General features: G+C 43.7%; 1 protein-coding gene across 1 annotated transcript in view; it reads left to right on the top strand.

The window, feature by feature from the left end:
- Positions 1-4702: 4702 nt before the first annotated feature.
- Positions 4703-24346, top strand: part of galnt11 (UDP-N-acetyl-alpha-D-galactosamine:polypeptide N-acetylgalactosaminyltransferase 11 (GalNAc-T11)) — a gene marked incomplete at its 5' end in the record, with an annotated part of 61715 nt that continues 42071 nt past the window's right edge. The window contains 8 exons of the mRNA XM_034165324.1: positions 4703-4869; positions 5112-5237; positions 5722-5971; positions 7626-7743; positions 21741-21893; positions 21970-22191; positions 22273-22377; positions 23645-23782. Coding sequence (XP_034021215.1) covers positions 4703-4869; positions 5112-5237; positions 5722-5971; positions 7626-7743; positions 21741-21893; positions 21970-22191; positions 22273-22377; positions 23645-23782 — 1279 coding nt within the window. The remainder of the gene's footprint in view (positions 4870-5111; positions 5238-5721; positions 5972-7625; positions 7744-21740; positions 21894-21969; positions 22192-22272; positions 22378-23644; positions 23783-24346) is intronic.

Here is a 24346-nt window from a genome sequence, read left to right as displayed (position 1 = left end):
CTCCGGCATTTGTGGAAAAATCCACAGCGCCGCAGGGTCTCGGTATACTGCAGCCGCAGAGCGCCGTGGCCATGACTTGGATTCTTTGCGGGTCCCGCATCCGTACCGCCGGAGGCAGTGAGCGAAGGGAGAGCACGCGTATTGTGTTCTGCGTGTGTCTGTTTATAATCTTCTCGCCCAGAAGAAAAAAGAGAGTGTTTACACAAGAGAGAAAAGTGAGAAAATGTTAATGCCTGTTTGAAAAAAGTGTATAAAGTGTCTAGTGAGGGGTTTTACAGCCTTAAAACATCTATAATAATTGTAAAAACTAACGCTGACTACTTCGCGGATTTCGCTTATTGCGGGTTATTTTTAGAACACAACTCCTGCGATAAACGAGGGACCACTGTACTTCATTAGTATCATGAAAGACATGAATATAATGTCTTTTATTGACGGTAGAAAGTAACGAGATAGCGACATTTACAAGAAGGTGGCCGAAAAGTTACGCGAAGCAGGATTTGCACGAACGCCAGACTAAATCAAGCACCAGTGGAAGACTTTTGTCGCTGTTTAGATGGAGATATTCCACATGATACCAATGACCATGTACACAGGAGTAACTCTGTCTGCTTAAGCATGTAATTAATGATTCAGAAACCGGAATATTGACCTTAACCCGAATATTAACGGCATGTAAACGTAGTCAATGTTTTCAGTTTTTGAAGTGTTTATTTCTCACTTGCTCTTACATAATATACCAGAAACAAAGCAGTTAGCATTCGCTAAACTAGGAAGTGACGTCACCATGCTAACCTCCATAAAATGTCTTGTAAATAAGTTCAGAGGTGTTAATAGGGTTGAAAAACAGCAATTTCAGTTTTAGAAGTGCTTACTTCTTGCTAGCTTTTACATAATTTAACATCATTATATAAAACATTTATATAAACATTGACAATGAAGTGGTTTTGAAGAATTCGTGTCACAGTGCAGCTCTACTCTAACTGGCTGTCGCACGCGTCACTCAAGCACGAAACGGATCAGATAACACAATGTGACTTTTTAGACCTCTTAAAATTCATCAAGGTTTGCCATCTGGGGAGGTGATGGTCTAGTGGTTAAGCGATGGGCTGGTGACCAGAGGGTCCTCCGTCCAAATCCTAGCCTGACCGGAAGATCACTAAGGGCCCTTGGGCAAGGTCCTTCATCCCCTAGTTGCTCCTGGTATGTAGTGAAATAACATAAAATAAAAATCAGAAAATCACATTGATTTTTAAATGATTAATTTGCATTTTATTGCATGAAATAAGTATTTGATCACCTACCAACCAGCAAGAATTCTGTCTCTCACAGACCTGTTAGTTCTTTTTTAAAAAGTCTTCCTATTCTGCACTCTTTACCTGTATTAATTGCACCTGTTTGAACTTGTTACCTGTATAAAAGACACCTGTTCACACACTCAATCAATCACACTCCAACCTGTCCACCATAGCCAAGACCAAAGAGCTGTCTAAGGACACCAGGGACAAAACTGTAGACCTGCACAAGGCTGGGATGGACTACAGGACAACAGGCAAGCAGCTTGGTAGAAGACAACAACTGCTATGATTATTTATTAGAAAGTGGAAGAAACACAAGATGACTGTCAATCTCCCTCGGTCTGGGATTCCATGCAAGATCTGACTTTGTGGGGTAAGGATGATTCTGAGAAAGCTCAGAACTACACAGGAGGACCTGGTCAATGACCTGAAGAGAGCTGGGACCACAGTCACAAAGATTACATTAGTAACACATGATGCTGTCATGGTTTAAAATCCTGCAGGGCAGCAAGGTCCCCCTGCTCAAGGCAGCACATGTCCAGGCCCGTTTGAAGTTCACCAGTGAACATCTGGATGATCCAGAGGAGGCATGGGAGAAGGTCATGTGGTCAGACGAGACCAGAATAGAGCTTTTTGGTATCAACTGCACTCGCCCTGTTTGGAGGATGAGAACAACCCCAAGAAAACCATCCCAACCGTGAAGCATTGAAGAGCATTGAAGATGGGTCGTGGCTTGGTCTTCCAGCATGACAATGACCCCAAACACACAGCCAGGGCAACTAAAAAGGGGCTTGGTAAGAAGCATTTCAAGGTCCTGGAGTGGCCGAGCCAGTCTGCAAACCTGAAATCAATAGAAAATCTTTGGAGGGAGCTGAAACGCCAAACCTGAAAGATCTGGAGAAGATCTGTATGAAGGAGTGGGCCAAAAAGTCAAAAGTCTGGAATGTGTGTTCCAAATAAGCCCATAACATAATTTATTGATAAAAATAAACTTGTTTCATGCAATAATTAATGTATAAAAACAAAATTAATGGAATATAATTTTACTATTTTTTTTAAACCCTTTTGAACAAGATCATCATCTGAACAAATGATATACATGACAAACAGTGCAGTACACAACACAGAACAATGAATCAGTTCAATTAGTTTCACTTCAGGCACTTCAGGCAATTCAATTAAAACTAAACAGCAATATATTTATTAGATAACAGTGAACATGTCTTTAAAAAAATTACATTCATATTTATATATTAAAATTTACATTTTATCTATTTATGCATCCCTCTATCTACACACACACACACACACAAAATGACTAAATGGTATTTTTATAGTGATTAGATTAGATCCCTCGGGAAGACTCCCTCAGGGAAATTCAGGGTTCCAACAGCATTGTATAGCAGCACACAGGGTAAGAAGCACACAGAGTAGCAAGAATGAAAGTAAAAACACCACCAAAAAAAAAAAAACAAAAGTTTGCAAATATAAATACCAGACATACTGATCATTAGGGGTTTACTGGCTACTACTGTTCCTCTCCTTCCCGTCCTCTGTCTTCTCGTTACTCCTCACAGTAGGACAGGGGTCACGCAGGTATATACAACAACTGACATTAAAATGCAGGAAATATTTCAGGCATTGTTTGTGTATCATGAGGTAATTTCATCGCGTGCAGCCAGGATCGCTTGGTGTCTGTGGTAAATGAGACGTTAATGAGGCGCTGTGACTTTTTCAACTTGTGGAGCAAAGACAGAGACCTGGTGTGTGAATTTACGTGGCACAAGGACCGCAGCTTTCAGCCAGTCAATGGACAGAATCAACTGAAGTATTGCAGCTACTGACAAAGCCTGTAAAACTCCATAAATTACCCGCATCGTTGCTTAAGCCGCAGTGTTCAAAGAGTGTGAAAAAAGTAGCGGCTTATAGTTCAGAAATTGCGGTATTTGGAACAGTCTAAAAGGTAATTATTTGTAATGTTTATATTGTAATGGTTTGGTAAAACAGTTGCATGTTCATTCATTCTTATGAGTAGCTGTAAAAGGACATTTATGAAAGATTTAACATCTCATTGCAATCGTTCAGACGAGCTGCGCTGTGATGCACTGACGCATTCACTCGCACTCACATAGTTTTTTTTTAACTGTTTGTGCAATGTTCACATGAAGTTAATGTAATTAATGTGTGATGAAGATTTTGAACATTTAAAAGTTTTCTTTGCACTCTTGCACGAAGCCGCTCAGTTTACGATGAATTTACTCTCTTGATGGCAAAGTGCGTGCAAGTGCGCCGATCAAAGTTGTACAAGTGGCAGGGCACCTTAACTAAGGTATCTGGAATTAATCATTGAAGAGAAGATCTGTCTGTGATATTTGTTGGTGGCGTGATGGTGAAGCTAAGACTCTGATCCAACCTTTTGGTTATGGCCCGGTCACACGGCATACGACGATTCCTGAACGACAAAAAAACAAACAAATAAAAAAAGCCACAAATTGTTGAGAAAAAGTGGACGAATGAGCCGGCACGTCTCCCATCACCGAAAAGCCTGCGAGTGCAGAACGCATAAAAGACCAAACCCAACAAAAGAAAAACGATGCGAACGGCGACCTTGACGCTTTGCACCTGTGAGAGCTAGATATTTTGACAACAGGTTTGTCAGCGTGTGCACATGTACGTTGGAGCCAGAGATGGCAGCAACGTGCGTAAATAGCTAAAGTAGTTGATGAAACGTTCTTGCCGCTATGGGTTCTGTATGAAAACACTGCTTTTCATCCCACACATGGACGAGTCACGTTCAGCTCGTGTGGCCTTTAGTTATTGATCCGATAAATTCCTGGAAAAACACTAGAAGCACTTATGGAATTATGAGACAACTAGACAAAGTTGACTAGTACTGAAAATACACTACAGGACAATAAAGGTCCAAGTCTCAAGGTGCATCCTAACGGGGTGTAAACCTGCGTGACCCCTGATCTACTGTGACAGACATTAGATTCTCCTCTTGCTGCTGTCCTCATGGACATTCTTACCATTTGAAGTGAGCCCACAGCACCAACTGCTGTTCCTAACAGAACCCCAGTAAGTGGGACTTCATGGGTGTTGTTTTCTGTTGAGGGGTCTCCAGTTTGTCCAGAGCCGTCATACAAGTCCCAGACCAGGACTTCACCACATCACCAGCTTTTAGAGTCAGGGTTTAAGAGGAGCAAAAATGGCCACTGCTGCCATGACAGGACCAACACACACACACACACACACACACACGTTTCTTGCTTTATACACATATGTGTGTTTATATAAACGTGTGAATAAGTGGTGCTGAAGTTTTACAATGTCTTTTAACGTGACAAGACCTATGAACTCATGATCACTCTCTCTCTCTGTTTGTCTCTCTGTCTGTCTTTCAGGTGTAGAGATCAGGTGTATCCTCTGGCTCTACCTTCTGCCAGCGTAGTGATCTGTTTCTTTAACGAGGCGTTCTCCGCCCTGCTGAGGACGGTGCACAGCGTGTTGGACCGGACTCCACCCGCTCTGCTGCATGAGATCATCCTGGTGGACGATCACAGCGACCTCGGTGAAGTTACAAATTTTAAATGTTCTACCAGCCAATTGCAGCCCGTGTTTGATTTGGCGCTCTGAAAATAAATATAAATTGTTGTCCCCACAAATCAAACGCCCGTCTCATCCTGTCCATCCAGCCTGTCAGACCTGACAGTTTACTCGTCCCTTCAGTTGACCGACTCCACCGGTGCCCGTTGACTTGTTGATGATTGAAACCTGAGGATTCTTGCTGATGCTGGATGTTGTCTCCTGCAGAAGAGCTGAAGGAGGACTTGGATCGCTACGTCAGGGACGAGCTGCAGGTCAAAGTTCAACTAGTGAGGAACCAGAAGAGGGAAGGACTCATACGAGGACGTATGATAGGAGCCTCCTATGCTACCGGTAAGTCCTCCGTGGAGTCTTCAAAATGATTTACCTTCATGTTCTGCGTCTTTCATTGAGTTCAGTCACATTTAATTCATCGAGCTTCAAATGTATCAGTGGACTTTATGCTGTTTCCAGCATGCAACAATGAGATCTGAGGGATACCAAGATGTTTGACTGCAGCATGAAGACATGTTTGGTTGTCCACTGAATTTAAATTCTTCTCTGGTGATTATATAACCAACAGTGGCCTCTAGTGGCCACCAGCACCCTGTGTTTAGCAGCAGCAGCTTTCATTTTATTTTTTACGGCAAGATTCTGCCTGAGCCAGAATAGGAGGTTCACTGCTCCTCTCCTGGATCCATCAGAACCCAGAGACCTGAATATGCAGCTGGTCTTGTGGATGACAGAAATTTACTGGACCCACAAAGTATCTCCATGAATCCTGTGCAGCTTCAGATGGGGCCTGGACCTGGACTGACTGTCTCTGTATGTGGTGCAGGTGAGGTGCTGGTCTTCCTGGACAGTCACTGTGAGGTGAACCAGGCGTGGCTGCAGCCTCTGCTGGTGCTGATCCAGAAGGACCGGCACACCGTGGTCTGTCCCGTCATCGACATCATCTCTGCTGACACGCTCTCCTACTCGCCCTCTCCCATCGTCCGGGGCGGCTTCAACTGGGGGCTGCACTTCAAGTGGGACCCCGTCCCGCCGTCTGAGCTCAGCGGGCCTGAGGGAGCCATTGGACCAATCAGGTGGGTTGGCACCAGACTGAGGACGTTCTGGACTCGAGTCACCCTGAATTTTAAGGACAGAATTAATACCATCTTTACTAATCTATGAATATTTAAGAAAATAAAATCCACCAAGATGCCTGTGACAGCTCAGGAGGAGCTTCAGGCTTCTGTGGCTGTGACTGGAGAAACTGATGATGTCACAGACAAAAGACACACTCAGTTCGAGTGTGTCTTTTGTCTGTGACATCATCAGTTGTCCAGCTTCATGGTGGAACAGCTCGGGGCTTCCAGGATCTCAGCTTGAGGCGCTCATGTTCCTTCAAGGAAACTAGCAGAAATTTCCCGTCTTCCTTTTCTTCTCTGTTCCACCATGAAGCTGAAGGACAGACTCACAAAAACCAAAGACTTGTCCAAAGACTTGTCCATTTTTTTTAGTGTATTTTTGTTTCACTATTTCAAGGCCTTTTTTCATAACTTAGGATGTTTTATTAAATATTCTGGTACAGAATCTGGGGTCATTCTGTGCCAAGTCGACCAACCAATGGTCCCCATATGACCCCCTCAAAAAAAAACAAAGAAAAAAATTCACTGGTGTTCCCTGACCAGAGAAATGGAATTTCTCCAAATTTTAATGATGTAGCTTTAGAAAATACAGCCATTTCAAAATCACAGCATTTTTTGTTTAAAAAATGTGGTTTTTGGCCAACTTTGGAAAGCTATTTGTCCTGGAGTGTTGAAGCTCCACTCCTGAAACTTGCAGTCCTGGAAAAGATCATATCTGGCTTCAAAACAGTGGTAGCTGGCTTCACGTTTGATCCATCAGGCTTTCAAAACTGCTGAAAATGCAGTTTTTTCAGATTATTACAGAATGGGTGAATAATTCAATTCAATTTATTCATTTTATATCGTGTCGGTTCACAACAGTGTCGCCTCAGATTTTTTTTATCAATTGGACACCTGGTGATTTTTGTGTTCGGTTGTAGGGTATTTTTGTGAAAAACAGAAATTGAGTAATTTGTCTTTTGCCGCACAACCACAATTTTCATTGAACTATAAAACTGAAACATACTAATGTTGCAGTTTGACCGTGAAAGTGTGTACCAGGTAAGAGAAGTTTTTGCATTCATCCATTTTGTCACAGTGCACACCCAAAGTGAGATGTTGTTTTGAAAAGAAAAAAAAAAAAAAATTTTGTCAGTTTTTTGTTGGATCAAACCTGCAGCCAGCTACCACTGTTTTGAAGCCAGTTTTGCCCCTTCCTGTGTGTTTTTACCCACGACTGTGTAGCTTCAACACTCCAGGACAAATAGCTTTCCAAAGCTGGCCAAAAACCACATTTTTCTAAATAAGCAAAAATTTTCTAAAGTATTAAAGCTGCATCATTAAAATTTGGGGAAATTCCATTTCTCTGGTAAGGGAACAACACGTTTTAAAATCTGGTTGATTTGGAATGGAATGACCCTCTGTTCCTCTCTGATTCGTTTCTCAACATATTTTAAATTCTGTATTTAAATTTCAGGAGAAACAATTATACTAAGTGAATAAACCAAATCTCTATGAAATTAAGACATGAATCTCTGTTATTTCCTTATTCATCTGTTGTCTTGTCTCCTTGGGTCTGAACTTGTTTTGTAGTAATGGTTCTTGAATCAGACTCTCTTCTTTCTCTCAGGTCTCCCACGATGGCAGGAGGCCTGTTTGCTATGAACAGGAACTATTTTAATGAGCTTGGACAATACGACGCAGGCATGGACATCTGGGGTGGAGAGAACCTCGAAATCTCTTTCAGGGTGAGAGCAAAAGTCCTAGCCTTCTGCTAGCATGTGTGCGCAGGCGGTCTGGCACCCTGGCCATCTGCTAACGTGTGTACTAGCATGTGTACAACATGTGAATGATGTCAAATAACTTGGATCAGGGACTCATTTCCTCAGAAACAGACTTCAGACTCGGATGTTTTTCTCATGTTAGATGTTGTGAGTCTGAGATGTTTTTGACAAACTGGTCCAGATCTGAGACCTTCTGAGACACTCTGTTGATTTTAAAATGTCTTCTTGGTGATTTGGGTCAAAGTGGACAGCTGAGACACGTCGTCATTCAGTCACGTATCTCTGAGGTGTCCCGCTGAGCGGAGGTCAAAAGGCTCCGCCCACACTGTAGTCCAGTCAGTATATGAGCCAGAACCCACTACAAATTGCAACAGAATATTTTTCTTCACAATGCGTTTTGCAGAGGTTTCCTGAACAACATATAAAAATGTGCCAATATGGCTGCCAAATGACCACGCCCAACCATAATTTGACATGTAATAAGTTCTAAATGAGGTTGTGGAGTGCTCCTAAAGCTGTGATATATAAGTGTTTTTGTCATCTTGAGCCTGTAATGGAGTTTGTTTGGTACTCGTGAATTCAGTATTAATGCCAGAGTTCTGATGACCACATTGCAGATGGTAGTTAATGTCCAGTGGTCAGTAGTCCAGACAGAACTGGCCATTGGAAACTTCATTTGCAAGACATGCTGCCTTATTGGGCAGCTCGTGGACCCAACCTGTACACGAAATAAGTGTATTTGTGCCTTCAGGACATGATTAAACTCCAGGTACAGCACCCAGAGGTGCATACTGATTTTCTACAAGGACACCCTGTGATGCTTCTAAGCAGTAGTTAGTGGGCTGGATTGTCCCTGATGAAGTCAATGAAGACTACAGGAGGATTGACAAGAGGGAGAGATATGTCAGAGGTTCAACGTCCTGAGTGTCTGATGTCACGTCCTGCCTGCTTGGAGATCCACACCACCACGTAGGATTAATAAGTGAACCACACCAGAAGAATGGAAAGGGACCTCCATCCATCCATTCAGTGATGGATCCACATCGCACGACCTCACCACGGGAGGAACAGCCGAGGACAGAGGAACAGCTGATGATGCCATTCAGGTGGAACTACAATTCAGTGGTGGGAAAATGTGTTCTGGATCATTCCTTCAAGACAAAAAGTCAGATTGTAACAATGACCTCAAATAATGTAGTCAAGATAAGTGATGTCATAAATATTGATCCACAGCTGTTTTTCAAAAGACTTGTCACAGCAGGTAGGAGTGTTTCAGTATGAATGTTGAAGCTGCACTGCTGCTTTGACATGAAATATGTCATGAAAGCTGCCAATGAGCCAGTTTTAATGGATGCTGTGAGAAGACAGGCCAAGCTTTTCTGTTATTGATGGAGGTTCACATATGACAGCATGTGCCACAGATATGCCGATTATGTTAAAAAAAACACTATGGAAATCCTGTTGTTGTTTTTGATGGGTCCAGAATTGGACCATCAACAAAGGAAAACAGCCACTTGAGGAGAAACCAGGGACCAATGACACAAGTGCATTTCACAACATCAACAGTTATGAAAGTTGTTTTACCTTCTCATGTGGAATCACCCTGCATTGCTTTCAAACACAAAGACCCAGCCGTCTGTTAGTCACCTGCTGAGCAGAATCCTGGAAGAGGGCGGTTGCCAAACAAAGCATGCCAGCGGTGGTGCCGACGTGCTTAATGTTCAAACAATATCAAACTCCTGTAGAGTCCTTGTTGTTGATGATACTGACCTGCTGATCCTCCTTTGACATCATGCACCGATTGACCCGTTCTATGAAATTTATTTCAGGCCTGAAGCCAACACAGGTCCACACAAGTTACCAAGATGCTGGAACATAAAGCTCCCAAAGTAGATTCTGTGAGAATATCCTTTTTGCCCAAACCTTGTTCAGATGTGACACGACCTCGAGAGTGTTTGGCACCGGCAAAGGTGTTGCTTTAAAGCAACTTAATCTCCAGGCACAGACGTTCAGTTACAGACTGCCTCCACCTGAAGACATTACTACTGGTCAGTCTGTACAGTGGAAACCAAAACAGAGACACGTTGGGCCAATTACAGCTACAAAACCACTGTCAGAAAGTAGGCTCCAGTACACCCAGCGTTCAGCCTCACTCAGTGCCCCCAACATCAGCTGCAGCCTGTTACCACAGCTTCAGAGTTTACCATCAAGTGCAGGCATGGAAAGGAGTTGATCGACCGCCCGCTGACTGGGGCCGGACAGCGTCTGGGCCAAAACTAATTCCAGTAATGACAGACAGACATTGCACCAAAGCCTTTCCTGGACGTCATCAGATACTCGTGCCAGACTGGCTGCTCAACAGTGAGGTGCTCCAGTCGCAAGGCAGATCTTGACTGTTGTCCTGCATGTGGAGAACATTGTGGTGTGTGTGCCAACACAAAAGATGTTGATCAAGAAGACTAATCTGTTGATGATCAGACTGAACAACCTAATTATCTAGAGATGATTCACAGGGTTGAATTGGAGTACAGTTTCAAAGTGTTCAGCAGTGGTGGACTCTGATGATTAGAATAGAATAGATCCTTTATTGTCATTGCGCACACACACACACACATATATATAGATATATTAGGGGTGTAACAATACACAAGTCACGGTTCGGTACTTATCTTGGTTCTGAGGTCATGGTTCGGTTCATTTTCGGTCCAGTATGGGAACAAAATGCAAAACCTAAATTTACTTGTTTTTTAAACCAACAATTTATTTTAACATTATACAAACAGCAAAATAAAATAATTGCAAAGTGCTGCCTGGTAATAAGTTAAATAAAATGTTCTCAAACAAACGACAAATGTATGAAATATTATAAAAAATAAATTCCTAGTAAACAGCTTTAACCCAGTATGCCTGTTGTCGCAAATTTGCAACATAACATTATAACAGTCATTACCAAAATACCAAAATTCCGATTTAGTTTTTGTGCAAAAGTGAAATTAATAATCTCAACATTATTTACCATCTACTTAAAGGCAAAAACACACACAAAACATTTTTTTATATACAGCTATATAAATTCAAGCGTTAAGGGGTTAAACAAAACCTTTCCACAAGTAAAGAGCAGCACAACATTTCCAGCATGAAGCCCTGTTCAATTTTTTATTCACCTTCATATTTTTGCCAGAAAAATTAACTTGTCCAAAACTGTCACACTCTATAAGGGATTTTTAAAAAAGAGAATTAATGTTAAAGAATCCCTTTACTTTTGTACAATTTATTTTATTTTCTGTTTCTTTCTGTTAAAAACAAAAACATTGTGGGAGAGGCAAAAAAGTGAGTAAAACCACCTTAAAAATATTTAGAACCACAAATAAACTTGATTCTTGGTTTGTTTATTTATTGTGCCATTAAAATTGGCCATCACTTATTAAAATAAAATAACTTCTCAAGGTCGGTGCTTCTCAAAGTCTGGGGACTGTTTAATCACAGCGCAACAAACCAGGTCAGTATGGTGTCCGAGTGAGGAGGATTGTAGATATCCCTCTGCTCAGCGCTTTACAGGCTGCTGCAGTGGCGGCGGAGGAGACCCGCTGCCGCTCAGTGACAACAGAGACTCACTTTCAGTCACAAAACATCAGAAAAGTCTCCGGTAATGCCAGGAAAAGTAGTTAGATTTGTCACTAGTCGCTTTTGAAAAAATAAGTCGTCAAGAGGGTTTACAAAGTCGTCAGATTTAGCAAGAAAGTCACTAAGTTGGCAATACTGAATGTAAACACAACGAGAACTCAACTATGAAAAGCCCTGTACCGAACTGAACATCCTGTACCGTACCGAAACGGTTCAATACAAGTACATGTACCATTACACCCTTAAAAAAAAAAAAATATATATATATATATATATATATATATATATATATATATATATATATATATATATATATATATATATATGGAAAAAAACTACAGAAAAAACGCCTGAAAAAAACAGTTATTTAAATTTGAGCTTTTATGGTCTCTGAAAAAAGGTGTAAAAAAAAATTTGGTTTAAAAAAAAAAAACTGAACTGTTTAAATTAAAATTAAAGTGTTCACTCAGATCATATAAGCTAACATTAGCCGATCAATAAACCTTCACAGCAGTTCAGTAAACGTCATGTCTTATTTTAATATTATTCTCACCTCTATAAAGCTGCAGAACTAAACTCCGTTGGTCAAACTGGGACTTCACATATATCCAAAAAGTGGGAGATTTCGGACTGAGTGGGTTTGTTCCATCACCCCGGCTGCCTGCCTCGGTCTGCACAGTGATGATGCCTGAAGGCCGGCTTCTCCGTGCGGGTCGGCCCGCTGTCACAGTTCGATCGATATCCCACCAAGTCGTCAGTCCTCCCTCGGTCAGCGTCACTCCCAAAAGTAGCTGAAAAAAAGCTTCTTCCAGCAGGGTGATGGAGAATCGTTCTACTGCTGTTTTTTAAAGGTTTTTTGTGGTTCAGGCGACACAGATTCAAGATGGCGATCGCTGAACTTTTTTCAGGTTGTGGAAACAGCCAGAGTGTGATGTAGCAATCTCCGCCCCCCTTGCCTCTTCCGAAGCGAAGCTTCTGATGTCACGACGTGTTGGGAAGTTTTGACGCGTTGCGCTGACGCGTTCAATGTGAAAGACCCATAAGACGGCAGACACGCCCCCCATAAAACACAGGTTCTACCAGGACCCTGTGAAATGTGGCACTTAAACCAGGGCGCATGACAAGGCATCCGCTACCAGATTTTCTTTTCTCTTAATATATTTTATGTCCAGATTATATGCCTGAAGGTACAAGGACCAAGGAACCAAATGCAAGTTAGGCACTTTAACCGAGGCCAAAAACGTGAGTGGATTATGATCAGTATACGGTATACAGTAATTTTGGCCCCACCACTCAAATACACCTCAAAATGCTTCAAGGCCAAATTTAACGCAAGTGTCTCTTTTTCCACAGTTGAGTAATTTAGCTGATGTTTATTAAATTTCTTTGAAAAATAGCTAACAGGTCTATCCACACCTGAACTATCCAACTGCATCAGGACCACTCCAGCCAGTTATAATTACAATTGAAATGGTTTGTTTAAACGTGGGGCAGCCAACACTGGATCTGCACAGAGGAGCTTCTTCACACTCTCCAATGCCTGCTGACAAGGAGAAGACCAGACAAATTTAGCATCTTTGCACAACAAGTTGGTTAACGGCGCAACCACTGAGGAAAAGTTCTTACAGAAACAATGATAATAACCGACCAGTCCAAGAAAACGCATAAGTTCTGTTTTAGTACTGGGAACTGGAAATTCCTCCACTGCATGAAGTTAGCTGCAACAGGGCGAACTTCCCCCAGACCAACTACACGACCCAAATAGGTAACAGTCGCCCTTACAAACTCACATTTTGCAAGATTGACAGTCAGCCTCACCCCCGCCAGACGAGTGAAAAGCTCCTCCATGCACTCCAAATGCTCTGCACAACCAGACATGTCGCCCACAACAGCATTCATCAACTGTTGGCATGTAGCCGGCACATTTCTAAGTCCAAACGGCATCACTGTGTAGGAAAACAAGCCTGACGGAGTAATAAACGCAGACACCTCACTAGCACGCTTAGACAATGGCACTTGCCCGTAGCCCTTCAAGAGATCAAATTTATTCACAAACTTGGCAGAACCCACCTGGTCCATGCAATCTTCCATTCTCAGCAAAGGAAAACAATCTGGTTTTGTAACCACATTAAGCTTACGAAAATCAGAACAAACACGCGAGGTATTATCTGACTTAGGAGCCAAAATACATGGAGACGCCTAACTCGACGCGCTTGGCTCCACAATGCCATTCTCCAACATGTAATTTACCTCCGCATCCAGATGCTTGCGTTTATCCAAACTGATTGTGTAAAAGTGCTGCTTAATCGGCCCAGCATCCTCCACATCAGTATCATGCTCAGTAAGATGTGTGCGCCCCGGTATATCCAAAAACAAGCACGGAAAATGATTGATCAAATCACATACTTGTTCAGCCTGACACCGAGCAAGCAACACATCCAAGTTTGACAAAACGTCTGAGTTCTTAAGACGCCCCTGTACAAGAGCACTGTCCAAAGTACCAGCTTCACTGTCACTCCCTGGGTGCACCTGATCCAAAAGGCCTTTTAAAGACACGTCAGCATGTTGCTCCGCCACCAGCTCACTGTGAGACAAAGACACAGGAAAATCTGACAGAGGTACATGAACATTTTTTTCCACATTTCCCCTTCTTAACCTCATTCCGTGCCATAGCCCGAGTAACTGCACACGCAGTGAACACCTGAGGGAACTGTTTACCGCACTCATCAATCTGAGGAAGCAAACAAGGAACTGACTCCACCTCCTTCTGTACAACTGACCCAGCAACGTCCTTCCACAAACGCGCACCAGCAAAACCATTGCCCAGGATGACAGAAACACCTTCCACTGGCAGTGCAGGACGACCAGCCAAAACTGCTTCCCCACTGAACAGTTACAATCAAGTGACACTTTATGCAGCATCATAGAGAACACGTTAAGACCCATCCCTCAATCTGGAACCCGCGTGCCTGTCTCTGACTCCACAGACAGCAGCAACACATCAGCTTGGATAACGAGTCAAACGCCCCTGTGTCACGCAAAATTTTGATATGCACCTTTTTAAAATCTCCCACCAATGAGACAAACCCCTCACAAAAGAAAGGAAAGTACGAGTCACACGTTCAGAGCTCATGTTCTCCACCTTGAGTTTCACAGCGTTACGCACCGGTGCAGCTAAACCTACTCCTTTGGGCTTAAGAGACGTTCTTGACTTTAGCAGAGCACAATCTGCTTTAATGTGCCCGCATCTGTGACAGTAATGACACACCTGATCACTATCACGCCAAACAGAGTTCTTTACATCCCCCTGTTTCACCCAACTGGACTGACCAGAGCCCTCCGAGTGCCCCTCTCTTAGCCCACTGGAACTAAGACTCAAGTTTGAAGTCATATTTTGTGAAAAAAAAAACTACGAGTCAATACGTACTCATCCGTCAACACAGCAGCATCTGAAACATTCACAGCCTTTTGCTCACTAATATAAGTTGCAGTCCTCTGTGGTACACAGTTCCTGAACTCTTCCATCAAAATTAGCTCTCACAGCTGATCCAAATTTTTAACATTTTGCGCAGGGCACCAACGATCAAACAACACAGTTTTGTCGAGAGAGAGAGAGAGAGAGAGAGAGACACTCCCTCCTTTTATAGCTCCCCTAACAGGAAGTCTAATCAGTGCCTCCCAGGTGGCCGAGACCTCAAGACACACAACAGACACATTAAACAACACACAGATACATTAAGACGGCAAGGAACACGACATGAGATACAGTCATATAGTTATTCATGTCGGTGCTGATGATGTCAGAATGAAGCACTCAGAGGTCACAAAAATAAACACAGAGATTAGTTGTGATCTTGCTGGAAAGATGTGTCGGAATCAGTTGGAGGTCTCTGGTCCCCTCCCCTCTCGGGGTGGTGATGAGGCATTTAGCAGGCTGTTTTTGCAGCTGGCTGCCACAGTTTTGTGGACAGCACAGCTTGAGGTTTTTTGATAATTGGCCTTTGTTTTGGGGAGGGTGTGATTTGCTGTTGCCGGACGGCCTCCACCCTGCCGGGGAGGGTGCCACCATCCTGTATGTGAGCATAGATGGAGCTCTACGGGCGGGGTTAACATCAGGAATTTACAGCAGGCCACAGAGCAGGTGATTAGAGACCTTGAACTTCAAGCTATATTGCCTAATATCTTAGCCTCAAGCTTAGGGGATGCCCAATCAGTAGACAGTCTTGTGGATGGTTTGAATTCAGTGCTTAAAACTACATTTGATGTGATTGCACCACCTTCACTAAAACCACACCTTCCCAAAGCATGGTCACCTTGGTTTGACAGAAGGCTCGAGCTCACACAGTTCAAAATTAGAAGTATTCCACCTTGCATGGCGTGATGCTGTCTTAGACTATAAGCATGCTTTAGTGGCTACAAAGTGGACCTATTACTCTGATAAGATCAATAAAAACAAGCATAACTCAAAGTTCTTGTTTGACACGATGGCAACACTTACACATGAACAACCACCTGTAGTTCATTGTCCTTTTACAGCACAAGATTTCTTGGATTACTTTGAGAAGAAAATTTAATATATTAGGTTAAACATATCCCAGCACCAGTGGTGGGCACAGATCTGCTAACCCCTAATTATTGGAGCTAACTTTTTTGTTAGTGGATTAGCTTTTCGGCTAAGTTCAATCAATCAATCAATCAACTTTTTTCTTATATAGCGCCAAATCACAACAAACAGTTGCCCCAAGGCGCTCCATATTGTAAGGCAAGGCCATACAATAATTATAAAAAACCCCAACGGTCAAAACGACCCCCTATGAGCAAGCACTTGGCAACAGTGGGAAGGAAAAACTCCCTTTTAACAGGAAGAAACCTCCAGCAGAACCAGGCTCAGGGAGGGGCAGTCTTCTGCTGAGACTGGTTGGGGCTGAGGGAAAAAACCAGGAAAAAGAGATCGATCACTAATGATTAAATGCAGAGTGATGCATACGGAGCAAAAAGAGAAAGAAACAGTGCATCATGGGAACCCCCCCACAATCTACGTCTAAAGCAGCATAACTAAGGGATGGTCCAGGGTCACCCGATCCAGCCCTAACTATAAGCCTTAGCGAAAAGGAAAGTTTTAAGCCTAATCTTAAAAGTAGAGAGGGTGTCTGTCTCCCTGATCTGAACTGGGAGCTGGTTCCACAGGAGAGGAGCCTGAAAGCTGAAGGCTCTGCCTCCCATTCTACTCTTACAAACCCTAGGAACTACAAGTAAGCCCGCAGTCTGAGAGCGAAGCGCTAAGCGCTTCAGAAACCATCAGCGGACCAATTAGCTTCTGATAAATGTAGTTCCGATAACGTTTTCACCGCTAACATTTTTGTACATAGTAAGGGTGAAAAACATTTAGAAACCTTGTTGGCTCCAGTCTGCTACATATTTTGCAGCAGTGAGGCAGTGAAGGGGAGCTGAGCTCAACTCTACTCCAGCAGGCCAGGCTGCCACAAAAAAAAAGCCATTACCCTTTACAGCATACAACGGGCCAGCCGTAAGGCTGAAGTCCTCAAAAGAAAAGGTTTGACTTATGTTTTTTGATTTATAAACCAAATTAATCTGGATAGTTTAATGATATTAAAGCTGGAATATCGGCAATCTTCAATAGATAAAATGTAGTCAAGTTTAATATATATACAGTGAGGAAAATTGTCAGGACTGGACGAGGGCAGGACACAAATGCAGGCTCGACAAAAGGAAATATACTTAAAGGGTGGTTTATTCAGGCTAGGGATCGTTAACAGCAAGGCAGTCCACGGAGCAAAAATACTTGACAAGGATTAAGCAAAAGACGTGGTCCAAAGAACAAGCAAGGTCTAAACACGAGCAAACAGGTACGTCAGAGCAGAGGCAAAAAAACAGGATCCAGAACACAAATCAGAGTTCAAAAACAAAGCTTGGCAAAACAGGAACGAAACAAGAGGCTGGTACGTGAGGGAGTCAACGAACGAGCGGGGAAGAAGTGAACAGACTCAGGTTAAATAGGGACAGGTGTTAATCAGGAAATGAGGTGCACGTGGAAGAGGAAAGGCCTGGAAAGGGGGGCGTGGTCAGGTGACAGCTAAGAGGCCAATGATGCAGAAGGGCGGTGACAAATGGGCAAGAGAATGACAGATGAAGGGGCGTGGCTGACTGAGAGGACAAAGTGCAGGTGCGGAACAGAGTGCAGTGATCCGGAAAAGACTGTGGAAACACTGAGAGACTGACAAGCAGGAGCAAGAGAAAGGTGATCAGATACAAACATGACAATAAGAGATAGTACAAAGAAAACCATGAACACCACCCTAACTTGAACACAACTGAAAAGCATACAAGAACGTGATAAGTGAATCATGGGAAATAATACAATAAACCTACTAAGAACAGACAGAAGAACTACAAGAAAACAAAACTGAAAACCAAAACCAGAAATACCCAAATACTTAACAGAAGAGAGAACAGTAACATAAGCAAACAAACACTAAATGCTGAAACATAAAAACAGACTGTGGATAAACTAGAATGGAACTAAAACATAGCTGTAAAGTAACAAAGAAAGAAAGTGACAAAGCAATATGAGAACATTGAATAAACGTGAAGAAAGAGGCAATAACAAAACAAGACTAAGACATAACTGAGGTGAAAAGTAACAAAGGAAGAAAGTGACTAAGCAAAAATCAGAACATGGAAAAAAAACCCCACATGAAGAAAAAGGTAATTAACAAAACGAGGCTGATGCCAAAGGAACAGAACTAAATAAAGAAGGGCCATATGGGCTGAAGCCTGGAAACGGCCGGGACATGACAAAAATAAGTATTTGAACACCCTGTAATCTCATTCACATAAAATCTTTGGAAGATTGCCTTGTATCAGTGAGAAGTTGGATGTCTGGTAACTTTCTACTTCTAAATTCTAATAAGACTGAAATTATGGTTCTTGGTCCAGCAAGATATCGGCATCAATTTGTCCAGCTAATGCTTGGTTTAGTTTCATGTGCCGTGCATCATACGGAGAGGGTGAGGAAACTTGGGATGATTTTTACCCTGCGTTGTCCTTTGGTCTTCATGCTAGGGATGTTATGCAAGGTGCCTTTTTTCATTTGCAAAATAATGGCTGATGCCGAGACCCTGATTCATGCTTTTGTTTCGTCCAGATTGGATTATTGTAATGTTCTATTTTCAGGGTTGCTGCAGTCCAGTATCAGGGGTCTCAGGTTAGTTCAGAATGCTGCTGCCAGACTTTTGACATGGAACAGAAAGTTTGACCACATCACACCTGTTCTGGCATCCCTTCATTGGCTACCTGTCTCTGTGAGATCAGATTTTAAGGTTCTGTTGTTAGCCTATAAAGTTGTTCATGGATTGGCACCGACCTATTTAGTTGATCTGTTTAAACCCTATGTACTGTCTTGGGCCTTGCGCTCTCGTGATGCAGGACTGCTTTGTGTTCCAAAGGTAAAACCAAAAGTCTGGGTCAAAGGGCCTTTTTGTATCGTGGAATGATCTCCCAGTGTCGATAAGACAGTCTGATCCTGTGGAGTCCTTCAAGTCAAGATTAAAGACACATTTTTTCTATCAGTGCTATGGGTAATCAATACAGTGTGTTGTATTTTATTCTTTTTAATTCTTTTAAAATTTAGCTTTTTTAATTGTGTTTTTAAACTTGTTTTTAATTCAATTAAAAAAATTTTGAACTGTTTTGTGTGAAGCGCCTTGGGGTGACGTTGTCATGATTTGGCGCTTTTGTAAATTGAAATTGAGTTTTCCATGCCCTAATATCTATCTGTGGTGAAAATTTGGTGAGAGTCCGTGAAGTCGTGTTGATGTAATCCTTCAAAGCCGATATAAAGTGAACCTTTATCCAGAATCCGGATCCGGGTGAGGATCCAGATCACCTCCAAAATTTATTGGAGTCTTCCCTGGCGTAATATGTATCAGTGTTGAAAATTTCGTGAGAATCCGTGTAGTTTTGACGTAATTCTTCAAAGCCAATATAAGTGTGTGTGTTTGCGCACGTGTGCTTTCAACCTAATTGCCCAGCGACCTCCCCCTTGGATCCCCCAGTCACCATACCAAGATTGGTGTCGATTGATTAATTACTGTGGCAGTTCAGCCCAAACACAAACCGTGTCACATACACACGTACATACATACAACCCCAATTCCATTGAAGTTGGGACGTTGTGTAAAATGTAAATAAAAACAGAATACAATGATTTTCAAATCCTCTTCAACCTATATTCAATTGAATACACCACAAAGACAAGATATTTAATGTTCAAACTGATAAACTTTATTGTTTTTGTGCAAATATTTGCTCATTTTGAAATGGACCCTCAGATGAAGAGAGGAGCAGAGCTGTCAACTGATCACAATCTGGCGGTGAGTTGGACCAGAGGGTGGGGGAGGACTTTGGACAGACCTGGTAAGCCCAAACAGATAGTGCGGGTGAACTGGGAACGTCTGGAGGAGCCCACTGTCTGACAGATCTTCAACTCACACCTCCGGCAGAGCTTCTCTAGCATCCCTGTGGAGGTTGGGGGCATTGAACCAAAATGGGCAATGTTCAAAGCTTCCATTGCTGAAGCTGCAGCAGGGAGCTGTGGCCTGAAGGTCTTAGGTGCCTCAAGGGGTGGCAACCCTCGAACACCATGGTGGACATCGGTGATCAGTGAAGCCATCCGACTGAAGAAGGAGTCCTTCCGGGATATGATATCTCAGAGGACTCCAAAGGCAGTTGCAAGGTACCGACAGGCCTGAAGGGCAGCAGCCTCTGCTGTGGGGGAGGCAAAGCAGCAGGTGTGGGAGGAGTTCGGAGTAACCATGGAGAAGGACTTTCAGTCAGCACCAAGGTGCTTCTAGCGAGCCATGAGGCACCTCGGGGGGAACCACCCAAGTTGTCTACAGTAAAGATGGGACTCTGTTGAGCTCAACTGAGAATGTAATCCAGCGCTGGAAGGAACACTTTGAGGAACTCCTGCATCAGACCGGAGCACCCTCTATAGTAGGGGCAGAGCTTGAAGCTGATGGAGGATTTTCATCAATTTCCCTGGTGGAAGTCGCTGAGGTAGTCAAACAACTCCGCAGTGGCAAGGTCCCAGGGGTTCATGAAATTCGTCCAGAAATGCTGAAGGCTCTGGGTGTGGAGGGATTTTCTTGGATGAGATGTCTCTTCAACATTGCGTTGAGGTCTGGGACAGTGCCTAAGGAGTGGCAAACTGGGGTGGTGGTCCCCATATTTAAAAAGGGGGACCAGAGAGTGCGTGCCAATGATGGGCATCACACTACTAAGCCTCCCTGGTAAAGTCTACTCCAGGGTACTGGAAAGGAGGGCTCGGCCGATAGTTGAACCTCTGATTGAAGCGGAACAATGCGGGTTCTGTCCTAGTCGTGGAACAACCTACCAGCACTTTACTCTCACAAGGGTCCTGGAGGGTGCCTGGGAGTATGCCCACCCAGTCTACATGTGTTTTGTGGACTTTGAGAAGGCATGTGATCGGGTACCCCAGGAGATACTGTGGGAGGTGCTGTGGGAGTATGCAGTGAGGGGGTTCCCTTTTCAGGGCCATGCAGTCTCTGTACTCGCAAAGCCTGAGCTGTGTTCGGGTGCTCGACAGTAAATTGGACTCATTTCCGGTGGAGGTTGGCCTCCTTCAGGGCTGGGCCTTGTCACCACCCTGTTTGTGATATTCATGGACAGGATATCGAGACGTAGTCGGGGGGAGGAGGGTTTCCAGTTTGGTGGGCTCAGGGTCTCATGACTGCTTTTTGCAGATGATGTGGCCCTGTTGGCTTCATCGGCCTGTTACCTCCAACACTCACTGGATCGGTTTGCAGCCGAGTGTGAAGCGGCTGGGATGAGGATCAGCACCTCTAAATCTGAGGCCATGGTTCTCAGCAGGAAACTGATGGATTACCTAGTCCGAGTAGCTAATACGGTCTTGCCCCAAGTGAAGGAGTTCCAAGTACCTCCGGGTCTTGTTCATGAGTAAGGGGACAGTGGGGCGTGAGATTGGCCGGAGAATCGGTGCAGCAGGGGTGGTGTTGCATTCACTCTACCGTACTGTTGTGATGAAAAAGGAGCTGAGCCAAAAGGTGAACTCTCAATCTACTGAAGCATTAGGTTAATATATTTTAATTAGGTGTTTTTTTTTTTTGATTGGTCCCCAAAACGTTGAATGTGCCCCGCAGTGAAGATGCTGCGTTCTTTTGCATCAGGACATGTTCACATCTGTGTCCTCGCTCGCCTCAGTGAGCAGTCTGATGGACCACGCTGCCTCCTGGTGGTAGTTTGTGTTGAACATTGTGTGTTTTTTAAATGGTCAGATCTGGATGTGCGGCGGTCAGCTCCTCATTGTCCCGTGCTCCAGAGTTGGACACATCTTCAGGAAGAGGCGGCCCTATGGCTCTCCGGGGGGGCAGGACACAATGGCCCATAATTCCCTGCGGCTGGCGCATGTGTGGATGGATGAGTATAAGGTACCCGCGAGCTTCGAACCGCAAAGCAGTGGCCCCCTCTGCTTCTCGCTGACTTCACTTCCTGTCTGTGATCAAGGAGCAGTATCTGTCTCTGAGGCCGGAGCTGCGCGGGCGGGGCTACGGTGACATCAGCGACCGTGTGGCGTTGAGGAAGCGGCTGCAGTGTCGGTCGTTTCGTTGGTACTTGGACACAGTTTATCCCGAGATGCAGACTGTCGTCAATGGCAACAAGCAGCACCAGCAGCCCGTCTTCTTCAACAAGGGCCTGAAGCGGCCCAAAGTGCTTCAGAGAGGGCGGGTAATTGACCTCTGATCTCTGCATCTTTTTCCACATCATTCTGCAGCAGATTAAACGTCCTGCACCTGTCCTGTCTTTCAGCTGCGTAACCTAGCAACAGGACACTGCCTGGTGGCTCAGGGACGGGCGAGTCAGAAGGGCGGGTCAGTGGTGCTGCGACCGTGTGACCCCGGAGACCCTGAACAGGTGAGCTGACCCCCACTGGTCATGTGACACGTGCATGTTTCAGGCCTGTGAAAACTCCGCAGACCGGCGGATTTCATCATGGTGGGTGTTAGTGTTGTACTCTGTAACTGTGATCATCACTGAGTTTTTAAAATGCCTATCGCAAAGCATTTCCTTTTTTTTTTTTTTTTTACGACACCGTGCAAGTTTTCTAAGTCCGTGGACACTGACCTGTGTGTTACAGATACAAATCAGTGTCCTCTGAGCCTTGGAAAAATCCCAGTCAAAGCATGGCTTTTACGACATTTGTCGTAAGCTGAGACTGACTGGTTGCTACGGCGACACAGTGAGACGCTGTTCTTAAGCTAAACGTAGCATGTGGACATCGCACACTTTTACAGCCATCAAGAAGAATTTTGCAGCATGTCTGTGTGACGCCACGACGTCGGACAGACAGAAGATGGCGAGAAAGACGGTGTGAAAAAGACAAACGGGAAACGCTCACAGCATCTTGTGCCGTCAGGAAACACAGTAAGAATTTTTCTCTCCCTGGAAAGTAAACATTGTGCTGTTCAAAGAGAATTTCAGAGAAGATTATGTGACTTTTTTATTAATACAGACTTTCTTTCATTGAAAAAAAAAGACTGTGAATGTATTTACAGGAATTTACACAAGAATATGTGACTTTTTTACTATAAGGTGTGTTATTGATATTTGAGCCTGATTTTTAAAATATTCTCCAAGCTTTAGCTGTGGCTTCTGAAATACTCTAACAGTCTTTTCAGTCTTCATGAATTCCATGAAGATTAATTGTTCTGAGTTAATGCATAATTTGGTTTACAATTAAAATGAAAAATCATTCCAGGTCCTACTTCCACGTCATATTCTGTTACTTCAACATGATCACTGACGGTTCAAATGAAAGGGTGAATACAGGGTCGTTTAAATATGCACTTCTTTTGAGACTTTTTCTTCCAGGAGATGGTGAAAATGTATAATTTGATACCAAATTAATTTGGTTTCTGAGGTCCCACGGGCCCTAAACCCCGGCTCAAGGGGGGCTGCACCCCCCCAGACCCCCTTCAAATTTTCATCGGATTTCACAATTTTCATTTCACAGGCCTGATGTTTATGTTTTTTTTGTTTTGTTTTGTGTCTGCTTGAGTTCCAGAGTTTGTCTTGAAGGTCAGAGGTCAGACCATTCACACGTTTCTGGTCTCAACGGTAAAGTTTGCTCCTGTGATAGAATGTTGCACCATTTGAAGTGTGACCTTTGCCCTCTGTGTAGCACTGGACGTATGATGACGATGGTCAGCTGGTCCTGGCAGGTCTGCTGTGTCTGGACGTGTCAGAGGTCAGGACCTTTGATCCCCCCAGACTGATGAAGTGTCACGGCTCAGGGGGGTCCCAGCAGTGGGGTCTGGGGGTGAGATGCTAATACACGCTAACACCTCAACGCTAATGTCTCAGAGTCCATATTATAATAATACATAAATGTTCATATGCTAATTTTCTAAATGTGCACGTGGTCAATTGAATGAGTGTTTACCTGCATGATCATGCTAGCATGCTAATGTTAATGTAACATGGCCGTCTTAGTGTGCTGATCTAGTGTTAGCATGCTCTGTTACCGTGTTGGACTCGTAGTACAATGGAAAAATCAAAATGATGTACACGTGCTGATAGGATGTAGGTCTGTCTGCTAGCATGAACGTGGGCATGGCGTTGGGTCATTTTTAAAATGTTAGCATGCAGGAGTGCACAAGCTACACTTCTATTAGTCAACAGCAGGGGTCGCCACTGTGATGGGGATTAGTCCGCACACTTCTTACTGATGTCACGGCGTTCTGAGGCGGCGCTGCTGATCCACAGGAAGCTGCTGCTGCTCGCATCATCAGCATCCTGAAACTATAAAACTGTCTTAAACTGATGCTGCAGGTTTTACTGAGAACCTGAAAACACACCTCTTAAACAAACAAACTCTATATGA

The sequence above is a fragment of the Thalassophryne amazonica genome, unplaced genomic scaffold (assembly GCF_902500255.1).
Source record: "Thalassophryne amazonica unplaced genomic scaffold, fThaAma1.1, whole genome shotgun sequence".
Taxonomy (NCBI): Eukaryota; Metazoa; Chordata; class Actinopteri; order Batrachoidiformes; family Batrachoididae; genus Thalassophryne; species Thalassophryne amazonica.
The sequence above is the reverse complement of the archived record's forward strand: the minus strand, read 5'-3'. Positions and strand labels throughout refer to the sequence as shown.